This window comes from Anser brachyrhynchus, assembly GCF_964034855.1.
Source record: "Anser brachyrhynchus genome assembly, chromosome: 4".
Classification (NCBI taxonomy): domain Eukaryota; kingdom Metazoa; phylum Chordata; class Aves; order Anseriformes; family Anatidae; genus Anser; species Anser brachyrhynchus.
This window is the reverse complement of record NC_137698.1, coordinates 60,175,980-60,196,963: the sequence shown is the minus strand read 5'-3', so window position 1 is coordinate 60,196,963 and position 20,984 is coordinate 60,175,980. Positions and strand designations below refer to the sequence as shown.

At 44.1% G+C, this 20,984-nt stretch overlaps 1 protein-coding gene across 3 annotated transcripts; it reads right to left on the bottom strand.

Moving 5' to 3' along the window:
* Nucleotides 1-1,659: 1,659 nt before the first annotated feature.
* Nucleotides 1,660-20,784, bottom strand: LGI2 (leucine rich repeat LGI family member 2). 3 transcript variants are annotated; one of them, XM_080590876.1, is made up of 9 exons: nt 20,293-20,342; nt 17,080-19,089; nt 16,936-16,992; nt 16,768-16,839; nt 13,375-13,446; nt 12,751-12,822; nt 11,466-11,635; nt 7,476-7,640; nt 1,660-5,751 (listed from the first exon to the last, which is right to left on the bottom strand). In XM_080590876.1, exons 3-9 carry the CDS (start codon nt 16,947-16,949, stop codon nt 4,934-4,936), a joined length of 1,383 nt encoding a protein of 460 aa, XP_080447002.1. In that variant the 5' UTR covers nt 16,950-16,992; nt 17,080-19,089; nt 20,293-20,342; the 3' UTR covers nt 1,660-4,933. The 3 variants fall into 3 exon arrangements, with proteins under 3 accessions (XP_080447002.1, XP_080447001.1, XP_080447003.1); XM_080590875.1 differs by lacking the exons at nt 16,936-16,992; nt 17,080-19,089 and adding an exon at nt 20,569-20,784 and having other exon boundaries at nt 20,293-20,364; XM_080590877.1 differs by lacking the exon at nt 17,080-19,089 and having other exon boundaries at nt 20,293-20,364.
* Nucleotides 20,785-20,984: the final 200 nt, after the last annotated feature.

Sequence of the window (20,984 nt, the reverse complement as noted above, 5' to 3'; positions counted from 1 at the left end):
ACATCTACACGTTTCTTGAAGGCCTCCAGGGACGGTGACTCAACCACTTCCCTGGGAAGCCTGCTCCAATGCTGCACAACCCTTTCAGTGAAGAAGTTTCTCCTAATATTCAACCTAAAACTTCTCTGGTGCAACTTGAGGCTATCTCCCCTCGTCTTATCACTTGTGACGCTTGGGAGAAGAGCCTGAGCTCTTCTCTCACAACCTCACTACAACCTCCTTTAAAGTACAAAAAGGCCTCCCCTGAGCCTTCTTTTCTCCAAGCTAAGCAACCCCAGCTCCCTCAGCTGCTCCTCCTAAGACTTGTTCTCTAGATACTAGAAAAACAAACAAACAAAAAAAGAACAGCAACAAAAAAATATTAGCAGCTGCAGCTCCATTTCTTCTGGGTTATGGTGTGAAAAAAGAGTGTTTCGGGTAGGCCCTACTCTGTCTTCCCCTTTAAATTTGGAGAGGAGCAACCATCCACGCTCTGCTTTTTGGGAAGGCTGGTATCTTGCTGTGACTTTCAAGGATGAATAGAAACTTTCAGAGGACGATCTGAAGAACGTGGTAAAGGGTGGGAAAAAAAACGTTAACCTGGCAAGGACAAAGAAACCGGGGGGCAGCTGGTGTGGTGCTGATCTGAAGCTGACGCTCAAACTATGATGGAGTTTCAGTGAACCACACCACAAAGGCTGCTGACTCCTCAGAAGGTGGAATACCCAAAAGGAAAGCAATGATCCCGGAGCAATTGCATCCCATTACGGTATGTCAGCCCTGCCTTTGATTGCACAAGCCTATAATTAGTTACAGAGAATTGTGTTATTTCTGAAGAAAGAGGAGGAAACAAAAAGAATTATTCCCTGCATTAATGACTCACCTGACCAGTGGATAATGCTCAAGGCTTGTTTCAAATGAAATGTATTCAGTGTTGATAGATTTATATTTATTTTTGCAATTTTGACGTAAATGCCAATGATTCAGTAAAATTTAATGAGGAGACTCCCCAGTGAAGATCAGAGTCTGTGGGTTAATTTTAGGGTTTGGTTCCTATCCACTCTGCATTTAAGAAACCTGCCTGAGTACCTTATATTTTGAAAATGTAGATATCTTTGGTTTGTGGTGAGAGGAGAAAAAAAAAAAAGAAAGAAGGAAAGAAAGAAAGGAAAGGAAACAAATGCCTTTAATCTGAACAGAAAAAAAAACTCGTAGCTGCATTACATAGTTGGTAACACTAGAGGGGGTGTAAGGAAAGAGTGAACGGGGAAACCAGAGAGCGGCAAGACTTTGGAGGTGCGAGTTACCCCAGACACAGAAACTTCGTCCAACATGGAAGAGCACGGCTCCCTTCAGGTCCAGGCTCTCAAAACCCCAAATCGATAAGAAATGGACAAAGAGCTGGGTCTGGTGGGGTCTTCTGGCCTGTGCTCGACCTCCACCTTCCAGGTGGTCAGATGTGCGGCAGAGCCCTGCGGACAGTCATCTTCTGGGATTTGTCGTGTGTGACCAGCGCTGGAAACCTCTTGTAGCTTCATGGACCATGAGGGGATCTCTTGTGCCTTCATGGCCCATGTGAGGCAGGTTCACAAGCCCCAAACCCCCAGCGTTTCTTTGAACTCCAGCTGGGACACGCTTCACAGCACGGCTATTTTAACACAGGCAAGGCAGCACTCTTAGTCTCATTAACTAGTTTTTATTTAGCAACTGAAAGAGTACATACATTTGTCAGTGGCATAGATTACACCATCTCTTTACTAAAAAAAAGCTAAATGTATATACAGCCTTAAAATGCTCCCACTGTAGCTAGCATACCGTATTAAACCTATGTTTATATAAACTACAGTTCTTTACATTATTGTATGTATTTTAGAATACAATAAAAATTACCAGGTGGCATGTTCTGTTATCCTTTCTCACCGTCCTGGTGTTCTCACGGCTGCAGTAAGGTCTGGATATGCATAGATTATTTGCTGCGTACAACAATTTCTAGTAGAGAATATAGGCCATGGAGGCAAAACCGTAGTTGCGTTTGGGAAGGCAGAGTTTTAGATGCTTGGTCACTGCACCCTGGAGCTCCTCCTTGGGAGCAGGGAGAGCAGAGCAAGGCTCTTTTTGAGACACTGCCTTCGTTAAATCCTGAGAAGTGTGCCGTAACCCCTTTTTTTTTTCATTAACAGGTCCTTTTTTGCCCTGCTTCTCGACTAACTCCGCCGCACAGGCAGCAGCTGCCGACCCAGCCTCCTCCCGAAGCCGGGACGGGGTGCTGAGCTCAGCTTTCCGACCAACCTCCACAGCTACTCGGCAGCGATGGCAACCTGCCCACGGAACTCATTTCCCTCGCTTTCTTCTTCTGGTCCCGTGTGAATGAGCGAGGCTCCCGCTGATCACTTTATCCTCTTTATTAAGCCCATCTCTGCAGAGACCATTTTAATTTAATTCAACCTGATAGCCAAGTCTCAAATCCCCGGGACTCTCTCGCAACAGTACCATTTCCTACTATTGGATACAAAAGCACTTTTGCACCATCCTCTTGCTTCCCTTCAAATCTAAAATACCAAGATCCAATTTCTCTAAATCAGCTTTTAGCTCTTGGACTTGTGCCCTTGCCAAGCATATGGTACTAGCAGTGAGCCCTAAAGAAAGTGCCGAGAATTGCCCCTCCTTGTCAGAATATGTGACTGCGTTCAAACATGCATGCTAGACAGGAAAGGACTAAAAAAATGCCTTCCCACAATACAATTTAAAGAAACATCGCTTGTCAGCCACATCTGCCATATCTGAAGTTAAAATTAACTAAAAACTTAAAAAGTTAACTAAGAAAATGGTTAAAGAAAATTTCATTCACTGGCAGATACGTGAATCATCTCTTAGTTTTGTGGGTTTGTTAGTTTAATCCAAGGAGAGATATTGCTAAAACCTACTGCTGACGGTGGTTTGCGAGGTGAAGGGAGAGCGCATCTATCTACCGGTCTGATTGAACCAACAGGACTGACACCATGTTAGGATTTGGAGGGCAGAGCATCAATGCTTCGGGCAGCTGGATGGGCTAAGTTGCCCATTTAATTAAAAATAAAAGCAGAATGAGCACCTATACAGGAAAAAAAGAGAAATTAACATGTAATTTAAAAACAGAATGAGTTATGTCTCTGACGGGCCAGTAGCAACTGTTATTTCACAGCAGCAAGGCAAACCTTGGAGAAGGCTGTGATATTCCAGGTCGTTGGTAGATTGCGACTCCTCACGGGAGTCCTTGTGCAGAATCCTCATCTGCATCGCTGTTCGCATCTGGATGTTGGAAAGCCTGTGAAAACATCCCTATTTTTGGTATTAGGTCATGTTTCATGTGTGTGTCCAGGACAAAAACATGAAACTCACTCAGCCCAGAGGCAGTGAGATACTCGAGCACGGAAAAAAACGACAGCTTTATTTGCTCCACTTGCTTTACACAAAGCCTTGCTATTAGCCCGTGTGGAAGCATAGCAGCAAGACTCGTGACAAAACAACCTAAAATGCTATGCAGTATGAAAACAAAGAAAATATTGTATACGTGAAAAAAACTAAACAAAACAAACAAGGCTTCTGCTATACAACTTTGTTGGGTAAATACGTTGGAGCCTTTCCAGGAGAACGGTCCCCAGCTGTTATCCTGCCAGAGGCTCTGTGCACACCAGGACTGCTGCCATATTTAAGATAAATGAACGCCTTATTCTGTAGCCACCCAAAACACCAATGAGACGTGGACTGTTCACATCCTGCTGCATAACCTGCGAGACTTCTGAAAGCTTGGCAACCCAGCAAAAGTCTGGGGCCACCAAGACAAAACTCTTCTTCTTGGAGCCAGGGTAAGCTCTAGCTTCGACAGCTCTAGCTGCCTCAGTTTCAAAAGACCTGGTGATGACAAAGTCCTGTTTGGTTCTCAGATTCCCCAAGTACAGCTTGTGATAACCAAAACGTGAATTTATTGCTTGTGAGCTGTGCTGGAGGGAGAACTCAGAAGAAAAAATCATCTCATTGTGTAAAGACAAGCCGCAGCATGAAGAACATGAATGTAGATACATGTTACAGACTAAATTTAAGCTGTGCCTTGTGGATGAATAAGACCTTGGTAAAACACCCCAGAATCTACTGGGATCATCAGGAACAGTGTGAATTAGCACAAAATGAGATGTATTTCTGGAATACCTATTAATCCACAAAGCAGACTGAATCTATAGTCAATGTACTAAGCAGACCTCTGTTATTTTCTGTCTGTATTAACTTGTTAAGATCTCACAGTCCAGAAGTGACATACCTTTATTTTCCTGGCCACCCAAGTACTCTGGGCTGGGCTCTTGGTTACGTACAATTTCTTGCTGAAATAGTGATTAATAGAAGAAAAATGGCAATAGATTTCGACTTTCCCTTTAAGCTACAATGACTTAAAATGACACCTTGGTCCTACTATAAACCACAAAGACAGATTTTGAAGACAGAGCTCAAGAAACCAAAATGAAGTGTATTCCGGAATGTTACTGTTTGCTTTTACAATTCATCAGCAAGCATAATGACCTGCTTCTAATCTTAAAATCTTAGTACTGAGATCTTAGCTAAAGAGTCAAAAGCATTTCTATGCCAAAGCACAGAAATGGTATGGCTTCCTTGTTGCTTTCATTATGAGATGTCCAATTTAAGGTAGTTTGCTGGGTAAAATTTAAATAGTTCTTAGATGTCAAAATTAATCCTAATGCACTGCACACTTGTCTGAATGGCTGCAGGTTGCAAAGTGTCTTTGAAAAAGGATAAAACGGACATGTCATGCAGCAACCGAGTAAATGCAATCCCTGATTAATATGCAAGTTTTAAAAGTTCAGAAAATGTCATCATACTCCATAGGTGCTCCCTGTTCTTGGAAAGGTCACTGTTTTGCTTGTGTATAAATGTCACTCTACATGAATTTCAATCCAGCAGCTTTTCATAAACTCAAGTCAATGATGATATGTTCAAATATTTGTGTGTTTCCTTTAAAACTGGAGGCAAAGAAAAAATCTCTTCGATCCGTTGACACAGCTGTGAAAGAACGTGGCGCTTGCACATAGATTTCTTTAAATAACCTAAAGAGCTTCTTTTCACCATCCCACTGGTATATCTGGGAGAATGTATAGTCACTTCCCAAGGCTAAGTAGTAATTATTCTTAAAGGAGAAAGGCTGCAGCGTCATGGCTCCTCGGGAGGGAAGAGCCTGTATCTCCACAAACTGCTTGCTGTTCCATTTCATAACTCTGGAGTCACCGATGAACCTCGTGAGCGTGATGTACAGGTTGTTTTGCATCCTGAAACTCTTCACAGCCAGGACATCTTCCATGTTGGGGATCTCACTGTGTGGGACAAACTTCTTTGAAGCTTTGTTCCACTGGAGTATAATGGGGACCTGTGAGCGGCTAGAGAGGATTAAATGGGATTTCCCATCTATATCAACAAACTCGGCGTCAGTGTCCCTGAACCACTCGTGAAGGGACTGGTATGAGTAAAACCCTTTGTTATTCCACTTGTACACTGTTGACAAACCTGCTTTAGAACTATCTGCTATGACAAAAAACATTTCACTGTCTATCTCAAAAAGCTCTATATCATTTGGCTTAGAAATGCGAGATACTTCGATATCCTGGAATTTGACAAACTTTGTCCAGCTTTCATCGTACTTGTAAATGTGCGAGCCACCGAAGAGCTGTGCCACCACCACAAAGACTTGGTCACCAACAAGAATGGCTTTACATCCCACTATGGACTGACCTATTGCCCAAAGAAAAGCACATATTAGCACAGTACAACGCACTCTTTAAATGACAGAAATACTATCAAATCTCCCCTCCCCTCTTGTAAATCTTTGTCATCTCATAATTTTGTCATCTCATAATTTTGTCTTTTACTACACACCAGAGCTTCTGTTCTTGCTTTCTTCTACCCAGTAACTGGAAAGTTGACTTCAAATTGGACCCCTCAAGGGTGCACCCTAAAATGCTCACTACTCTTTATCCAGAATACTTTCTCTGTCCAAATACTACCCAAAATAATTATTTGAGCCAGATTTTGTTACTCAGTAACAACAGTTGCTATCTTTTGACTCAGCAATAACCTGAAATTCTTTTATTCATGGGATGTCTATATTTCCAGTTTAACTAGAACAATGAAATATATTCTGTTTTTCTTGGTCCAAGAGGGCAGAGTCAGCTTTTTGCTACTGTAAGCAGAAGTACTGATGCATCTTGTGGATATTAGTACCTGACAGCAAGAAGAAAAAGATAAATCTAACCCTGTTGTTTCTGAATTTTTGGATTACATTAAACTTACAATATTTAGGACTACTGCAGTTGCCAGATTAAATCATATCAAGTTACGGTCCATTTTGACAATCTCAAGTCACTATACGAGATCCACATCAAAGGTAACAACTGAACTACTTATGGAAGGATTTGTTGCAAGAAAAGAAGTTGTCTCTGAAACAGTTTATGTAGAACTGAATCTGCACAGACTTCCCTGTGCTTGCTCTGTCGCTCAGCTGGCCCTCACCCCCACTGCTGCTTCACAGCTAGCCTGTGATGAACCATCATCCTTCCAGTGCCAGTAATGCAGGGATTCATCTCCAGTACCATAAGATATTTGCAGTGTAGACATGAATACTTGAGCTGATCATCCAGGCTCTTTCTGGTCTAAGTCAAAGAACACTCTAGGAAATAGTTTGCCTGTTTCTCTGCATGTTGAGTATAAAGGCAGTCTGGACAACTAGCTCAGGTCCATGAGCCCATATTGTAAAGGGCTAAACTCAGACACCTGAATGCCAAGCGTACAGTTAAAAATGAACCCCCTCACAAAGTGCATAGCCTGCTCCTAAGCTCTACAAAATGCACTTTAGGCTCCACAAAAAGCTCTTTACATGCCTGTAGTCTGCAACTCTCCCACATTTCAGAGTCCAGTGTTTAAGATGGGCTTTCTATGAATGCAGGACAGTCATTTGAGAAATGGGTCTCTGCACATGTGCCGGCTGTGGAGCTAGGGCACAGGTCTAGTGGACTTGTGGACTTGCAGACTGCCCACCCCACACGTACCCTTCAGGCCTATTTCTTTCTACATGCAGCAGAATATTTTTGTCTTCTATTTTGCAGGCACTTCGGTAACAGTGAGGACTCCTTTAACCTATCCTTTAACTTAGTGTGATTCAGGCAGGGAGTGGCTCAGCTGTGACATTCACATTAGTGTTTGCACCTTCAGAACAACTTACAAGTTCAGACTGAAAAAGTCTAGTTTGTGTGCTATAGCAAAGTTAGATGTGCACGTATGAACAAGATGCACTACTCAAATCATTCTTGTACAAATATTGTACACTTCAATCTGCCAGTTTCAATACAGATGTAGGACAAAAACCATCATCTGGTCCCATCTACGCATCTCTCCCTCACAATTTCTCCTTGTGAAATGCCAACAGTTCATCAACAACTGGAATCCCAGTGTTCATGTACCTGTGATGTTGTCGTAACTCCTGAAATTCATTTCAATGTGATCCCACTCCAGCACCATGCAGTTCTCCATGCTGGGCTGTGCAATGGCTACAAACACATCGTTCTTAGAGTTGAATGTATCCACTGACACTGACTGGTAGGGCAAAATCTGGTGAACAACAAAATCTAGGAACATACATTTACAAAAGTTAGGACAGATCCTTGCTGAAAACACAAAGTCGCTGACTATAAACACTAGAAAATGAGTGATATATTCTGAATCTTGTATAAGCCTAAGATGAAGGTGTCAGTGCTCATGAGAGGCATGCAGCAACAGGGGAAAGTGTCTCCTTGCTTTAAGCATCATGAACTGTCCTCTGGAAATACAGCTGCCAAGGAGATCAAATAGGTAAACAGTGGCAGAATTCAGATTTTGCAGCTAGGCTGGCTGGTATCCATGAAATCAGGATCATGTTCACACAGTCACATGCTGTCAAGGAAGTCTCTTTCCCCGCAGCTGGAAGTTGCTTTCCTGTCAAGTAAAATGGCCTTGCTAGAATCACTTTCAAGCTGAGAGACAGCAACTTCCAGCTCAAGTCCAATAACTTCTTAAGACATGCAAATTTAATCACTAGCAATTTGTGTTACGCTAAACCAGGCAGAAAGTGAAATTATATCTGAAGTTTGCCTGGGGATAACCCCATTTTAGCTAGACCATAGACAAAATGGTGTAATCAAAAACTCAGTTAACGTACCGTTTTACAGGGCATTGTAAAGTTGTTTAAGCATAAAATACAACCAACCTGCAAATTACTATCCAGTGGAAAACTTATTCTAGATGCTAAGACTGAGGAGTTGGAACAACCTGTAAAAGCTAGGAACATAACTCCAAAATTCAAGACTTCTGCTCAAAATCCAAGTGCCTGTACATTTAACTTAAAATCCACATTGGGGTAAGTCAGTAGCCAGCACAGAGCCGATTTGGGGAAAATGACGAAACTGGGTCTGAGTTTGATACTTGACCTGACAGCTTGTCAAGGTCATCATTATCAGACAAAGAAATCGATATAGCAGAGCTGACAGAAAGAAGCCAGCACTTCTAAGGTGCTTCCATCTAGAAGGTGGAAAAGGCAATAACTATTCCACGAAGTGTTTCTCTGCAGAAGCAGACAGCGCTCTGTTTTAAACTCTGTTTGCTATGTGCTTCCATCATTCACTCCTACTTTGGAAAGCCCTGAACATGCAGGGATTTTGGTGAAATACTAGTTAAGTCCTCACCCTGGTCCCTAACTTCGGTGTGTTATGAAATACATGTCTTCCAATGAAAAATTCATCTCTGCATGCTTGAAAGCTGAGAAGTTACACTTCTGGAGAATAAAGGCAGATGACTACTGTTACACAAACAGAACAGCTTCCACAGCTGCAACAGAAATGCCAGTCTCCATCCTTTGAGGGACTGTTACGGATAGAGCATGGGCTTGATTCATCAATGCAGGTGGGAAAACAAGAAAGTTACCTTCACTCCCACTGTGAAAATAAAAGGACTGGAGAAAACTGACAATGTAGGTTGCCGAAAGTAAAAGTAAGTGATAAATCATAAGAAGTAGTTAAGGATGGAACAGGAACAGATATAGTCACAGAAAGCTGAAATATTTTTAAAATCTTGAGAAGAAAAAAAACCCACAGATCTAACACTGAAAAAGACATCTTAACAGCTTTGAAACACTTTGAGGAAATCTGTGGGTTAAAACATACCAGTCTATGTGTTAAAATCCACTGCTCATTCAGAAATGATTCAGTGTTAACACAGCTATTTTTACTTGTACCTGTCCTTGGGCTCTTTATGGCACTGGACAACTGAAAATGGGTAACTATGTCAGCCATAATCAGTAAAATGCAACAAACCAGCTGGAAATACCAGACTAATGTGGAACAGAGTGACACAGTAAAGAGATGCTGCCACATCAGGCTTGCCAAAATTCTAGGCCTTAAGGGCGATGGAAGTGGAAGGCCTGTTTTCAAGTCTGAAAGCCAAGCACACATTCCCCTGCCGGGCTTATGACCAAAACACAGTGCCCTTGCACATGGTTGCGGCAGAAACACACACACAAAAAAAATGAAACGAGTTAACCTATTTGCACGATGCAAGCCATGAGAAATGGGAAAGACAATATACTACCACAAAAGAGTTAAAAGTACAGATCACTGACCCTGCCAATCACTTTCACTGTGAATAAGCGATCAAGAGTTTCGACTGTTGGCTTTTCCTTTAATTTGGCAGCACCTCTTTACATCTCCCCTTCTGTCATCACTGTGTCAGTTCAGCAAATGCAAAGAAGCGATGGAGCCTCCGAGATGCACGTTTTACCAAGCAAACTCCTTTGTTACCGCATGCTACACCCAGTCCTGCTCACAGAGCACCAGAGAGCAGAAACAATGAAAGTCTGATCAAGGCTGGCAAAGGAGGGAAGATGGTACTACAGGCTAATGTGAATGAGAGATTTGTAGGCTTTCCTCAGGGGAGCGTGTGCTAAGAGCACTGACCATCGGTGAGCAGGAAAGGAGAGTACGCCTAGAGGATATGTTGCTTTATTTCAAAATACAGTGCAGGTCTGAGCCTGTAATTAATCAGTCCTCAGGGAATTAATAAGGGCATATTTAGCCTCCCTTTAGATCTGGGTGAAGCAAGGGCAGAGAAGGAAAAGACAGCTGTGGGCTTAAGCCACAGGCCACCAGGCCCACTGGAGTGCTGCAGCACAGGAGGTTACATTTATGCTCGGTGTAATTTCACTTCCAGCAGGCAAAGGCACTAACATTAACACATGAATTTTGTCTGTAGCCACCTTATAGCTCAGTATCTAGATGCAAAGAGATGACAGAGCATAGGTAAGTCAGTTTAAATCTGACGACCAGGAAGATAAGGCTTGTTTTTGCGCACTGTCAGTGCTGTGCAATTTCTTAAACCAGACTGAAATGAAGCCTACTTTAACATTGTACTTCTGCATTTCTGTTTACAGACACAGTAACATAACTTGGGAGCAGTTCTAAGCAACATCATTCGCCTGTTTTTGACATCCTTTTATGTGGCACATTATCACTCCTTAACTCTGTAGCTTCTAACATATTTTTGAATTCCGAGTTCATTTTTTTTCACTTAACATATTGCCCTTGGATTACTTTTCTTACCCTGTCCAGAAACTTTATCTTATGTTACCAGTAATCTCTACTGTCTCCTAACAACGACTGACTTGATGGCAGATGAGAACTTGAATGCCTCTGACATTACTGTATAGAAAAAAGGCAAAATACTGACATTATGTACGTGAAACATGAAAACAATACTCGGAGCTCATATTCTCAGTTGTATGATGTGACTGCATTTAAATATAGGCAACGTCTGCTATTTAGTCATAAAATATAAGCATACCCACATGCAGGTTTCTCTTCACTTCCTTCTACATGCTTTACATTACCTAAAATAAAAGTCAAGATCCTGAACAAGACAGTACTTGAAATATTATTGGACATTTCTCTCCAATTTAATGGAGTCCCATAAAGAACTGCTGGCAGTATTGCTGCCACATTTGATGATATTATATTGTGGCCTATTGAATAAAAGTATCAGATATAGCCAAATCGTTTGAACTTCTCTTCATTGCTTTCTGTGAAATACAGAGATTTTGGGAAGCTCATCCGACATAACTATATGGCCTTATTCCAGAAAACAGAAAGCATTCTGTGATGAAAATTAAGTCACAAGTGAGTCATAATCAAGCCCTTTGGAACATGAATAGTCCCAACTCTTCTTCCATTATCACTTAATCCAAGTAAAAACTTTGTATTTCAGCTTCAAAATGGGACTTTCTCATTTTATGCTCGTTCTAGTACTTTGTAGGTAACCCTTTCCTCCCTTCATCCCCCCAGGTCATGCGCACAGAAGTGAAATGGTTTAGTCTACAGCTCTGATATTTAACCGTTTGTAGTGTGCTTAGAAATATGCATTCTGAATACCTGTAGTGGTGCATTCATAATCAAAACTTGTCACATCATTTAACTTCTTATCCTGATATTCTGCTGGACCAATACACAGGACATCAGAAACAGTGGAATTTGTCATCTTTAACCACAAAAACAACCACTTGGCTTTGCAGTCACACTCAAATTTATTTCCCCTTAAATCTCTAAAAAAACACACAGAAATAAACATATTTGAAAAATTTGATAGCAATATAAATACTACAGAACTGTTAGCACCTTGACATACTGAACTTAAAAATATGTGAGTACCTTTGAATTGTTTTTGAACTGAGAAGAGGAAAGACTCGATAAGTTTTATTCTGATGCTCTTTATATGTACACTCCTTCACGGAAGTATTGTCCTCGGAAAAACAGTTTCAGTCTAAGAAATAAGACCATGCATAACACTACTAATAAGAGCACTGTGATTCATGTGCAAAGTCACTCGTGTTTATACGTTTTCATAGGATTAGGACTACAGCATAATAAATCCTCACAGAGCGGCTGTCTGCTGCAAGTCTGCTTCCCATCATCTATTGCTGACACAGATAAACCCCATTCCTTCACCAAACTACCGCAGCACCAGTGGTTGACAGGGTGGGCCTGCTGGTATCATTTCTGCGCCACATTAAAAAACAGACCTAAGACTGGTAATTTTAGAGTCCCTGCTGATGTGGAGTCTAGTCGGTTTAACCTCCCCCCATTAACTTAGGTACAATTTCACATACTATGCCTGTTCTCCAATGCTTTGGCAATTTTGGGGGCTTACTTCCTTAGTTGAGAGTCAGGCCAAATATAAGGGATGCTGACTAGCAGCTTAGTTACACACACACACATAAAAAAAACAAAACACTGACAATAAGTCAGCAATGTGCTACAACTGCACAAAATCAGGAAAAAAAGCATATTTTTAATTAATACATTTCACTAAAATAATCTTAAGTAATACTTGCAACAGTAACGGGAAAAACTATGCAGAGAAATTGTAGTTTTAAAATTTGTTGTCTCCCTTTTGCTAAAAAATATAAATAAAACATTAGAAAGAAGTACAATAATGCAAGCTATGTACAGCACCATGAGAAGCAACAGTGATTTGAGAAACAGCAGTTACTCTAGAGGGGTCTACCAAGTAAACAATCTTAAAAAGAGAAAAGATAGAAGAACAAAATGCACATTTATTTTCTGCGCAGATATCAGACACCCACAAAAGCAGAACTTCATACACAGAGCAATAGAATCACAGAAGCAGGCAGTCAGTAGAAAGATTTTCATTACTTACAGTTCAATTAGAGAATCTAAGTCACTGAAGACATCCCTTGGCAGAAATTTAAGATGGTTATTGGCCAAAGAACTAGAAAAAAAAGTTAGAGCTTAATATCATTGTTATCTCTTGTCTCGATGACTCTTACAAAGTCTGAACTCACTTACAGAATGTTAATTATCGGATACTGTCCAGCCACTGGCATTGTTAACTACCAGAAACACGCACGCATTAATTATACTCATTCAAGAATGGTGATTGCTCAAAGAAAGAAAATGAAGCTGACGCAAAAGTAAAACATATAAAGCTTTTTTATTGTCATGTAACACAGAGAGCAATGACTGAACATGCTGAAAAGAAAGAGGAATGTTAACCACACGTAGACAGCACCACGGTGGCACCACTGGCAGCACCCACAGGCAACGGCTGCACCCCAGCACGACCTGTGAGCATGCACAGGCAGCTGAATGCGCCTGTGAATTTTTTTAAGGCCTTTTTTTAATTTGTGGAAGGCATGTTACTGACTGTTGAAGGCTGCTGAAAGCAAAGAGGTAAAGGGAGGTGTTAAATGTGGCTTGGAAGCCAGCTATCTGCAAGGAGAGTTTTGCTCGAGTACAAATTACTAAATGTTCAGTAACTTACAGGTGGGTTAGGTCTCGGAGGCCACGAAATGCATTTCTTGAAATGGTTTCAATTTTGTTTCCTTCAATGAATCTAGGCAAAAAAGAAAAGTATTTTCAAAGACTTTAATTAACACTATGCGCACCACCAGTGCTTTAGCCTATGTCCTCCAAACTCAGCAGGTTCCTGGGTAGCCCCTTCAGACTTAGAGGTGGGGAAGTCTTGGTGGAGTTGGTCATATTGCCTCATCACCTTGCCTCTGGTGTACCACAAGTAATGATGCAGGCACCAGGCCACAAATATCCGGCAGCAGAGGAACAAAACGGACAAAGCAAAAAACATTATTCCTTTGTAGTTAAATTCTCACGGAGCGTGTTGTGTGAGGAAAGAGACCTGGGTAAGAGACTTCTGAGATGGACTTTAGAAGCTCAAGTCCTACTTTCCTCTCAACGGCTGCCTGAATTGCGGAATCACAGGGCAGCATACAGCCAGGACTTCACAGGCTGCAGATGGACACTGCGCAAGGAGCCCACAGCCGAAGGAAGAGTGCCCACAGCCAGGTGGCTGTACACACAGTATCACCTCCGTACCCGCAGAGCTGGAGGGCTTCCAGCCCACTGTCTCTGCAACAACGTGAACTGCACCTACATACTGGTATCCCAAGCCCAAAGTCTGCCTAAATGGATAGACCACTGCCAGAGGCCTTGTTTGTCTTCTTGCTGCCACATTCCAGTGCTCTCCAGCTGGGACATCACCTCCGCAGGGCACCCAGCTGCACACGAGTCATGGCCCTGTGTACTGGGGGAACAACGGTGGTGATGTATCGATTGCTGGAGCATGCTGCTCATCCTGAACGCACATCAGCGTTTAAAGAAAGAGCTGATATTTGAGCATCCTGACCCCAGAGCACTTGAGGACACATCCATAAATATACCATCAGCACCGCAAAGTCGCTGCAGCCAGGTGGCCATCAAGATATTGCACGGTACAGCTGTATCTGTAGGAAGAAAACTGAACACCAACTTCAAAAACAGTTTTATGAGACAAAAGCGTCCCCCTTTTCCCTGTGCATCCTTGTTTGCCTTACAGGGAAATGGAGGAAAGAATATTATGAATCAAGGTTACTTCTTGAAAGAGTCAAGACTGCAGCTCCGAGTGGGATGTGAGATGACAAGAGCTCTGGGTTCCTGAGTTGAGACATAGCCAAAACCCTTCATGAAGTGACCGGGATCCTCACTGCGTGCAAAGGGTGCAGACCAAAGTATTGTGTCTGCACAGAGGATGTCAGTAAAGGGTCAACCATACTCCGTTACAAGGCAGCCTGGGGACATGAATTCAATCCGCAGAGCAGAGAGCCAAACTGCTCCCTGACACAGTACCCACGCACACCGCCAGCTCACCCTCAGTGCAAATAAACACGGCTTCGCTGAACACAGCGCAGAGGGATGATGGAAATTTGGGCTGGGACTCAGTAATTTGCTGGATTCCTTTGTGACCAAACCCAGCCTTGAAGGCTTGCTACCCTGGGAACACCAGCAAAGCTCCCGTCTTTATCAGACCTTTCTCATCCACACTGCGCAAACGTAGCCTGGTAGTTTTAGGGGTGCGGGTGCATGGAATACTGTTACCAGTTTTGCGAGTGCAGTGTGACACAGTGCTCCTGCTAGGGGATACAGAGGTAGCTGCTGCTCTTCCTTTGGAGACTTTGCGTGGTACACAAAGAAGCTTGTTCTTGTTCATCAGCAAGGTTTCCTTATTCTCTGTAACGTTTGATCATTGGCAATTGAGAGACACCAGTTATTACAATTGTAACGGTGTTACTGTCTGCAGAGACCCAAAAAATAAAAAGGCCAGTCACATCTAGTTCCCGAAAGGTAGTGGTGAGATTTGTTGGGAAGAGGAAGTGCCCTCAGGACTTGGCAAGGCAAGGAGAATGACCACAACCATTAATTGAGACCATTTGGTCAACTGTCACTAAAGGAAATTCAAAAACTGCACGGCTTTACCAGTCTTAATTGTGTTCCCTGGTTTGCAATTAGCAGCCAGAGACAGAAATTGTCCCTTTGATGAGCTGAGGAGGGGCAGGATTTTATTCTTTCTAACAGGGGTCTGGTTGCAGTCACCAATGCAATAGTTACTGTAGTGTATGCTACTGTGCCAAGCTCCATTTTAGACTCATCAGCTTTTCAAAGCCTGAGCAAGTCATCATGGAAACAACATAAAAATATTTGCAGGGTTGGGTTTTTGTTTTGTTTTTCTCCTTTTTACCAGCTTTCTGCAAATTACTTTTTTTTTTTCCTACAGACACTTGGAAAAGAGAATAATCAGATAACTTACTGTCACCCAAAAACCTAAATGTACCTCAATTGTGGATTTCAGCATATGCCATTTACGATTATCCTCCATTTCTTGGTCTGCTAATTCTACTGTTGACTGCTTCTCATGTATTAGACCATTAGTCCTGAATATATACCAACTTAATACCTACTTACCTGCAATTCCTTAGCAAGAATCAGTTTTATGAGCACTGGTCTTCCTTTAGACAATGACAGAAATGTTTTCCACAGCTACCTTTCAGCGCAGAAAGGTGGGTGGAAAGACGAATTTTTTTTTTCAGATTATATTCAGAGTTTAAAACATACCAGCTCATGTCCGGTAACACAGAGAAATGGCAGTCCTTTGCAGTAGAAGTGAGGACAACCTGGTACCAGGGCTAATACATTTTTAAAAGAAAAAAGGGTGACCTAAAAAAAGAAAAAAAAAAAGATCGGGAAATGAAAATAATGTAAAAATCAATGGAGACGTGAACTCAGTTAAGAGAAAGGAAAGTCAAATAAATTTAAATACTATAAATAATTACAATAATTATATGAAATATATGTTGATATATATCCATATATTCATAATTATTTATAATATGAAAATAAATGCCATGGGCATTAAATGAAATATCAGAACAAAGACAAAGTTGGAGAGAAAAGCTGGGGAAAGAGGGCCAGTCCGGTAATCAGGGCTGTTCTGGGCAGTACCCTGACACCCTGCAGCTCCTCTTCAGGCTGTCAGCAGGCCACGAGAGGCTTCACCACCTCTTTCCTGAGATCCAGAACTCCTTGAAAGTGATGGCACTGTTCTGTAAAGCCAGGACAAGCTCTTGTTCAACAACATTTTTTCAGTGTACTGTAATTACATAGAGCCACCTTGCACCCACGGCATATTTTAAAAATCCACTGCAACCTCTGGAAAATGGTGAGCAACCATAAAGGACGTTTGCACAGAAATGGAACATAAATCCTTCATCTCTCCTGCTCCTGGTAATCATAGCAAAGACTAAGACTTCACGGCAGGAGTCTTGGCAACTTATCAAAACATCTTGATTTATAAAGGACGGGGATATACATAAAATACCAGACTTACAAGTATTCTAGATGGAAGAGACCGGCGAAGGCATCATCTCGTATAACAGTAAAGGAGTTAGAGTTCAGCAAGCTGAAAACAGAGAGCAGGCATTAGGAAAGCACATTAAAACTTGACACACTGTGTTACGCCAGTTGTGTTTATTGACCGTGACCAAACCCATCTTACCGACTCAGGCCCATATTGCCCCATCAATGCAGCATACATAAAATACTGTGGAATGGTCTATAAAATAAATAAAAAGAAAAGGCATAATGTGATGCTAGTTAATGTCCACTACTCCCCAAGAAATATGTTCGCTGTACCATTCACCTTGGTTAAATACAGTCTGGTCCTAGATTGCTTTGTCCCCTAAGTAGGACAAGTTGTCCTTCCAGGGTAAGTCTGCTGAGCGTGGACCCCAGGTGCCCACAAACCTGGAGCCATGCTGAAAGTTTTCAAGAGACCATCTCAGCGCCTCTCCCAAGCTTGGAGAAGTAGGCAGCCCTTTTGCACAAGCACCAGCTTTCGTTTATGCAGTCTTGGTGGATCGGGGCTCGCTTGTTTTGAGCTCACAGGGGGGAATGCTCCAAGCCTGACCTGCAGATATGGGAGGAGAACATGCAGTTTGCACGACCTGTTTGTCAGCTGCAAATGCAGACGTGCCCAAACTGCCAGAGCCAGAAAGCCCTCCTGCCCCTGGAGAGCAGAACTCCACATCCAGGTGAATCGAGGAGAAGCAGCTCCGGGTGCTGCTTTGCCCTGCCTCGTGAACTTCAGGCACAAAATGCATTGGCGCTACCCCAAGTGGTTTTCATCTGAGCCAGGAGAATGCAGTTAGGAGAAGGAAGCCATGAAAAGGCTTGGCCAGCTAAGTTCCTCCTTTGCTCTATCAGAGCACAAAGGTAGACAGGGCTCCAGTGTTTATGTTCAAAGGCAAAGTCGGCCATCTCCTTTGAAGAAAATAGCAAAACTTCTTATTCAGTCTAAAAATCTCAAAAGAAATCATTTTTGTAAAATCTCAGAATTTTCAGCTATGAGTGAAGATGTTTGCACTCATCAGTTTACTAGAGTAACTTATTAACCTTCTTTTTGTATGGTTTTAGGCATTTTACTAAAATTAACTTATAAGACTAATGATGAACATGAAATGCAAGCTTTCCCTGTGACCCTAGGTTATTATGCTAATACCAGACAAATGCTCCTTAAATTATCCCATACAAATCTGAGAAAGATTCAGACTGCAATCAGAAAGAAATCCTTGCATTACTGCTTCATCATGGCTACTGTGACCGAAGATACAGTCCTGATGTACAACAGTGCTCCAATCAGTACTTTTTGTCATTTAATCCTTCCTTTTCTGCAGTTTGAAGGGCAAACTCCCCAGTTACATGGACCAATGAAATTTGTCAGGGTCCAAGGTGATGATGGTGGTGGTTACAAACCACTCTCACTCCAACAACATCTGATCTACCACATCAAATGAAACTTCTGACTTTCTCAACAGCTGACCCTGCCAGCCCAGCCAGCCCAACACTTCTTCCTGGAAACCTATTACTCCTATTGAGAAGGAATAACCTTCATCTGCTCTTCCTCCTCTTCCCACTACCACAAAAAAAAAAAAAAAAAAAAAAGCTTTGATTTGGGACTTAGCTTAAACACTGCAGGGTAAATCCTCTATTTCCCTAAGGAGATCACAGAAGGCATCGTAGGAACATGCTTGGCTTTTAGTCCTGATCTATGCTTTCTACAAAAGGGGACTTAGGACCACCAGTCTTTCCTTGAACAAGTAAGCCTTTCACATAAGAAAGATTAGAAAATGCTTCATATATTAGAAAAGCAAACAAAAACTTAGCACAACAGTAAATGTAATTTTCCATTAGCATACAACAGGACAGCTGTATTTAGAAACAAGGTGATTAATTATTTGCTTATCTTGCCTACTGTATCCTCTCACCCTAAAAAACAAAGTTGATCAACCTTCTCATCCCAGGCTGTGTTGCCTTGTGTTAGCAACGGTGAACGCCTCCATTGACCTCCTGACCAAAGATGAGTCACAACCTGTGAAGACTCAGACCCACGGGCCCTAGAATCATAGGTTTAGGTTGGAAAGACCTTCAAGATGATCAAGTCCAACCAGCAACCCAACCTACTGGGTCCCATCGCTAAACCGTGTCCCTTAGTATCATGTCCATACATCTTTTAAATGTCCCCCAGGGATGGGGACTCCACTACCTTTCGGGGAGTAGATTTCAATTCTGTGAAGAAATTCCTCCTAACTTCCAACCTCAAGCTCCCCTGGTGCAACTTGAGACCTTCTCGTCATATCTTATTGCTTGTCACCTGAGAAAAGAGACCAACATCATCCTCACTGAAGCCTCCTTTCAGGTAGCTGTAGAGAGCAATGAGGTCTCCCCTCAGGCTCCTCTTCTCCAGACCAAACAACCCCATTCCCTCAGTCATTCCCCGTAACTCGTTTTCTAGTTCCTTCACTGGTTCGTTGCTCTTCTCTGCACATGCTCGAGCAATTCGCTGTCCTTGCAGTGAGAGCCTCAAAACTGAATGCAATATTCAAGGAGTGGTCTCACCACTGCTGCGCACAAGGAAACAATCCTTCCCCGGTCCTGCTGGCCTCCATCCCTTGCCTTGCCCACTTCTCCCCGGTGTTTTCCGTGAGGTGCTGTCCCTCTCCCCAGACAGTGAGTGGGAGAATGACCGGGCAGGCCCCAGGAGGGGCAGCTGTCCATCGCACTACCAGATGCATCACACTACCTCTTCCCCCAGACCAATTTATGCTGATGGCTCTGCAGCAAGCACTCAGCCCGCATTTCTGTCAGGCCACGTATCTTTTTGTCCTATTTCTCTTCAGAACATGTCTCTACTTTGGGCAGAGCCCCACCAGGGCGAGGCACAGAGGGTTGGCCTGGCACAGGGAAGCGCAGCACCTCGCTGCAGTTGTGGGGAGCTGGACCACATGGCAGGGTCACCTCCTGCAACGGGGCGCATCCCACCCGTGGGACCCCTTCAGCCCTGGCCAGGCCAGGAGGCATCAGGGCAGCCACCGAACCACGGGGTCATGCTGCCGACAACACACGCGTTTTGGGCACAGAGCCCTTCCTGGAGGGGTGCGGGTGTCCTCCTGCCTTCCCACAGCTGCCTCCCGTGCCATGCCACATCTCCCCACAGCATCCCGAAATGCCACGACGTGAACCTGGCGTTCGCTGGCTCCACACGAGCGCGGTGAGAACGGGCACACGACTCGACGGGGAGGGGAACTCTGCCCTGAACTTAACGCTGAAACTCAAAAAAGAACTCAGGGCGTCAGAAAACACTTTCTTCCCTCCTTTGGGGAGTAAAAGCACGTTACACGAAGTGGCTCATGCTGCTGTAGGATGGGAGAGAACTGGCCCCTGGTCTCCGAAACGCTGGCCGCACACGCCGTGCCCTCACCCGCTATCGCTCCTGCCAAAAGCGCACCCGTAACTCTACTGAGGAGCAACGGGCGGCGTGCTGGGGACATGTGTCCTCTGCTCGTGCGGTACTTACAGCAGCTGCAGGGAGGGCAAATGGGAAAACATCCTGTCCTTCACCTCGGAGAAGGTCCCGTTTACCAGGCTCCTGCCGAAGGGAAAGAAGAGCCGCGGGTGAGCCCGGAGGCTCCCGGAGCCTCGATTTTTGCCGTTTCCCGCAGGGAAGGACGAGAGGGGGAGGCGGGCAGGGTTTAAGAAAACCGTGCTACAAAAAAAACCAAAAACAAAAACACGACCGCGATTCCTCGGGGCTACCCCGCTCCCCGGCCGCCCCCCGTCCCCGGGCACTCACAGGGAGCCGAGCCCGGCGGGGAGGCTCCGCGGCGCCCCGGCCGCCCCCACGCACAGCGCCGACTCCCGCCAGCAGCTGCAGGGCGGCCCGCAGCGAGGCGCCGGCGGCCTCCGGCTGCCGCAGGGCACCGCCACCGAGGCCACCAGCAGCCCGGCCACGGCAGCCCGGAGCGCCAGCAGCCGCCGCGACCCCGCCATGCCGCCGCCCGCTCCCCCCCGCGCCGCCGCCTCCCTCGGCCTGACATCAGCGCGGCGCCGCCCCGCGGCTGCGCGGCCCGCCCATGGGCCTGGCCCCGGCTCCCCTCAGCGCCTGCCCCGGGTGCCCCCCGGGTGGGCTGCGGCCGTGGCTGGGCGCCCCGAGGGTTATTTTGCCCTCGTGGAGCCGGGGCGTGCCGTGGGGCAGCGCGGGGATGCTGC

What these genes read in the sequence shown, in the direction of transcription:
- LGI2 (XM_080590875.1), bottom strand. Translation starts at nt 20,765, where the DNA reads ATGGCGGGGTCGCGGCGGCTGCTGGCGCTCCGGGCTGCCGTGGCCGGG. An exon ending in TTGCCCTCCCTGCAGCTGCT is followed by an intron (nt 16,840 to 20,292) that starts GTAAGTACCGCA and finishes CTCTGTTTTCAG; the next exon opens with CTTGCTGAACTCTAACTCCT. An exon ending in CTCCGAGACCTAACCCACCT is followed by an intron (nt 12,823 to 13,374) that starts GTAAGTTACTGA and finishes TTTTTTTTCTAG; the next exon opens with TTCTTTGGCCAATAACCATC.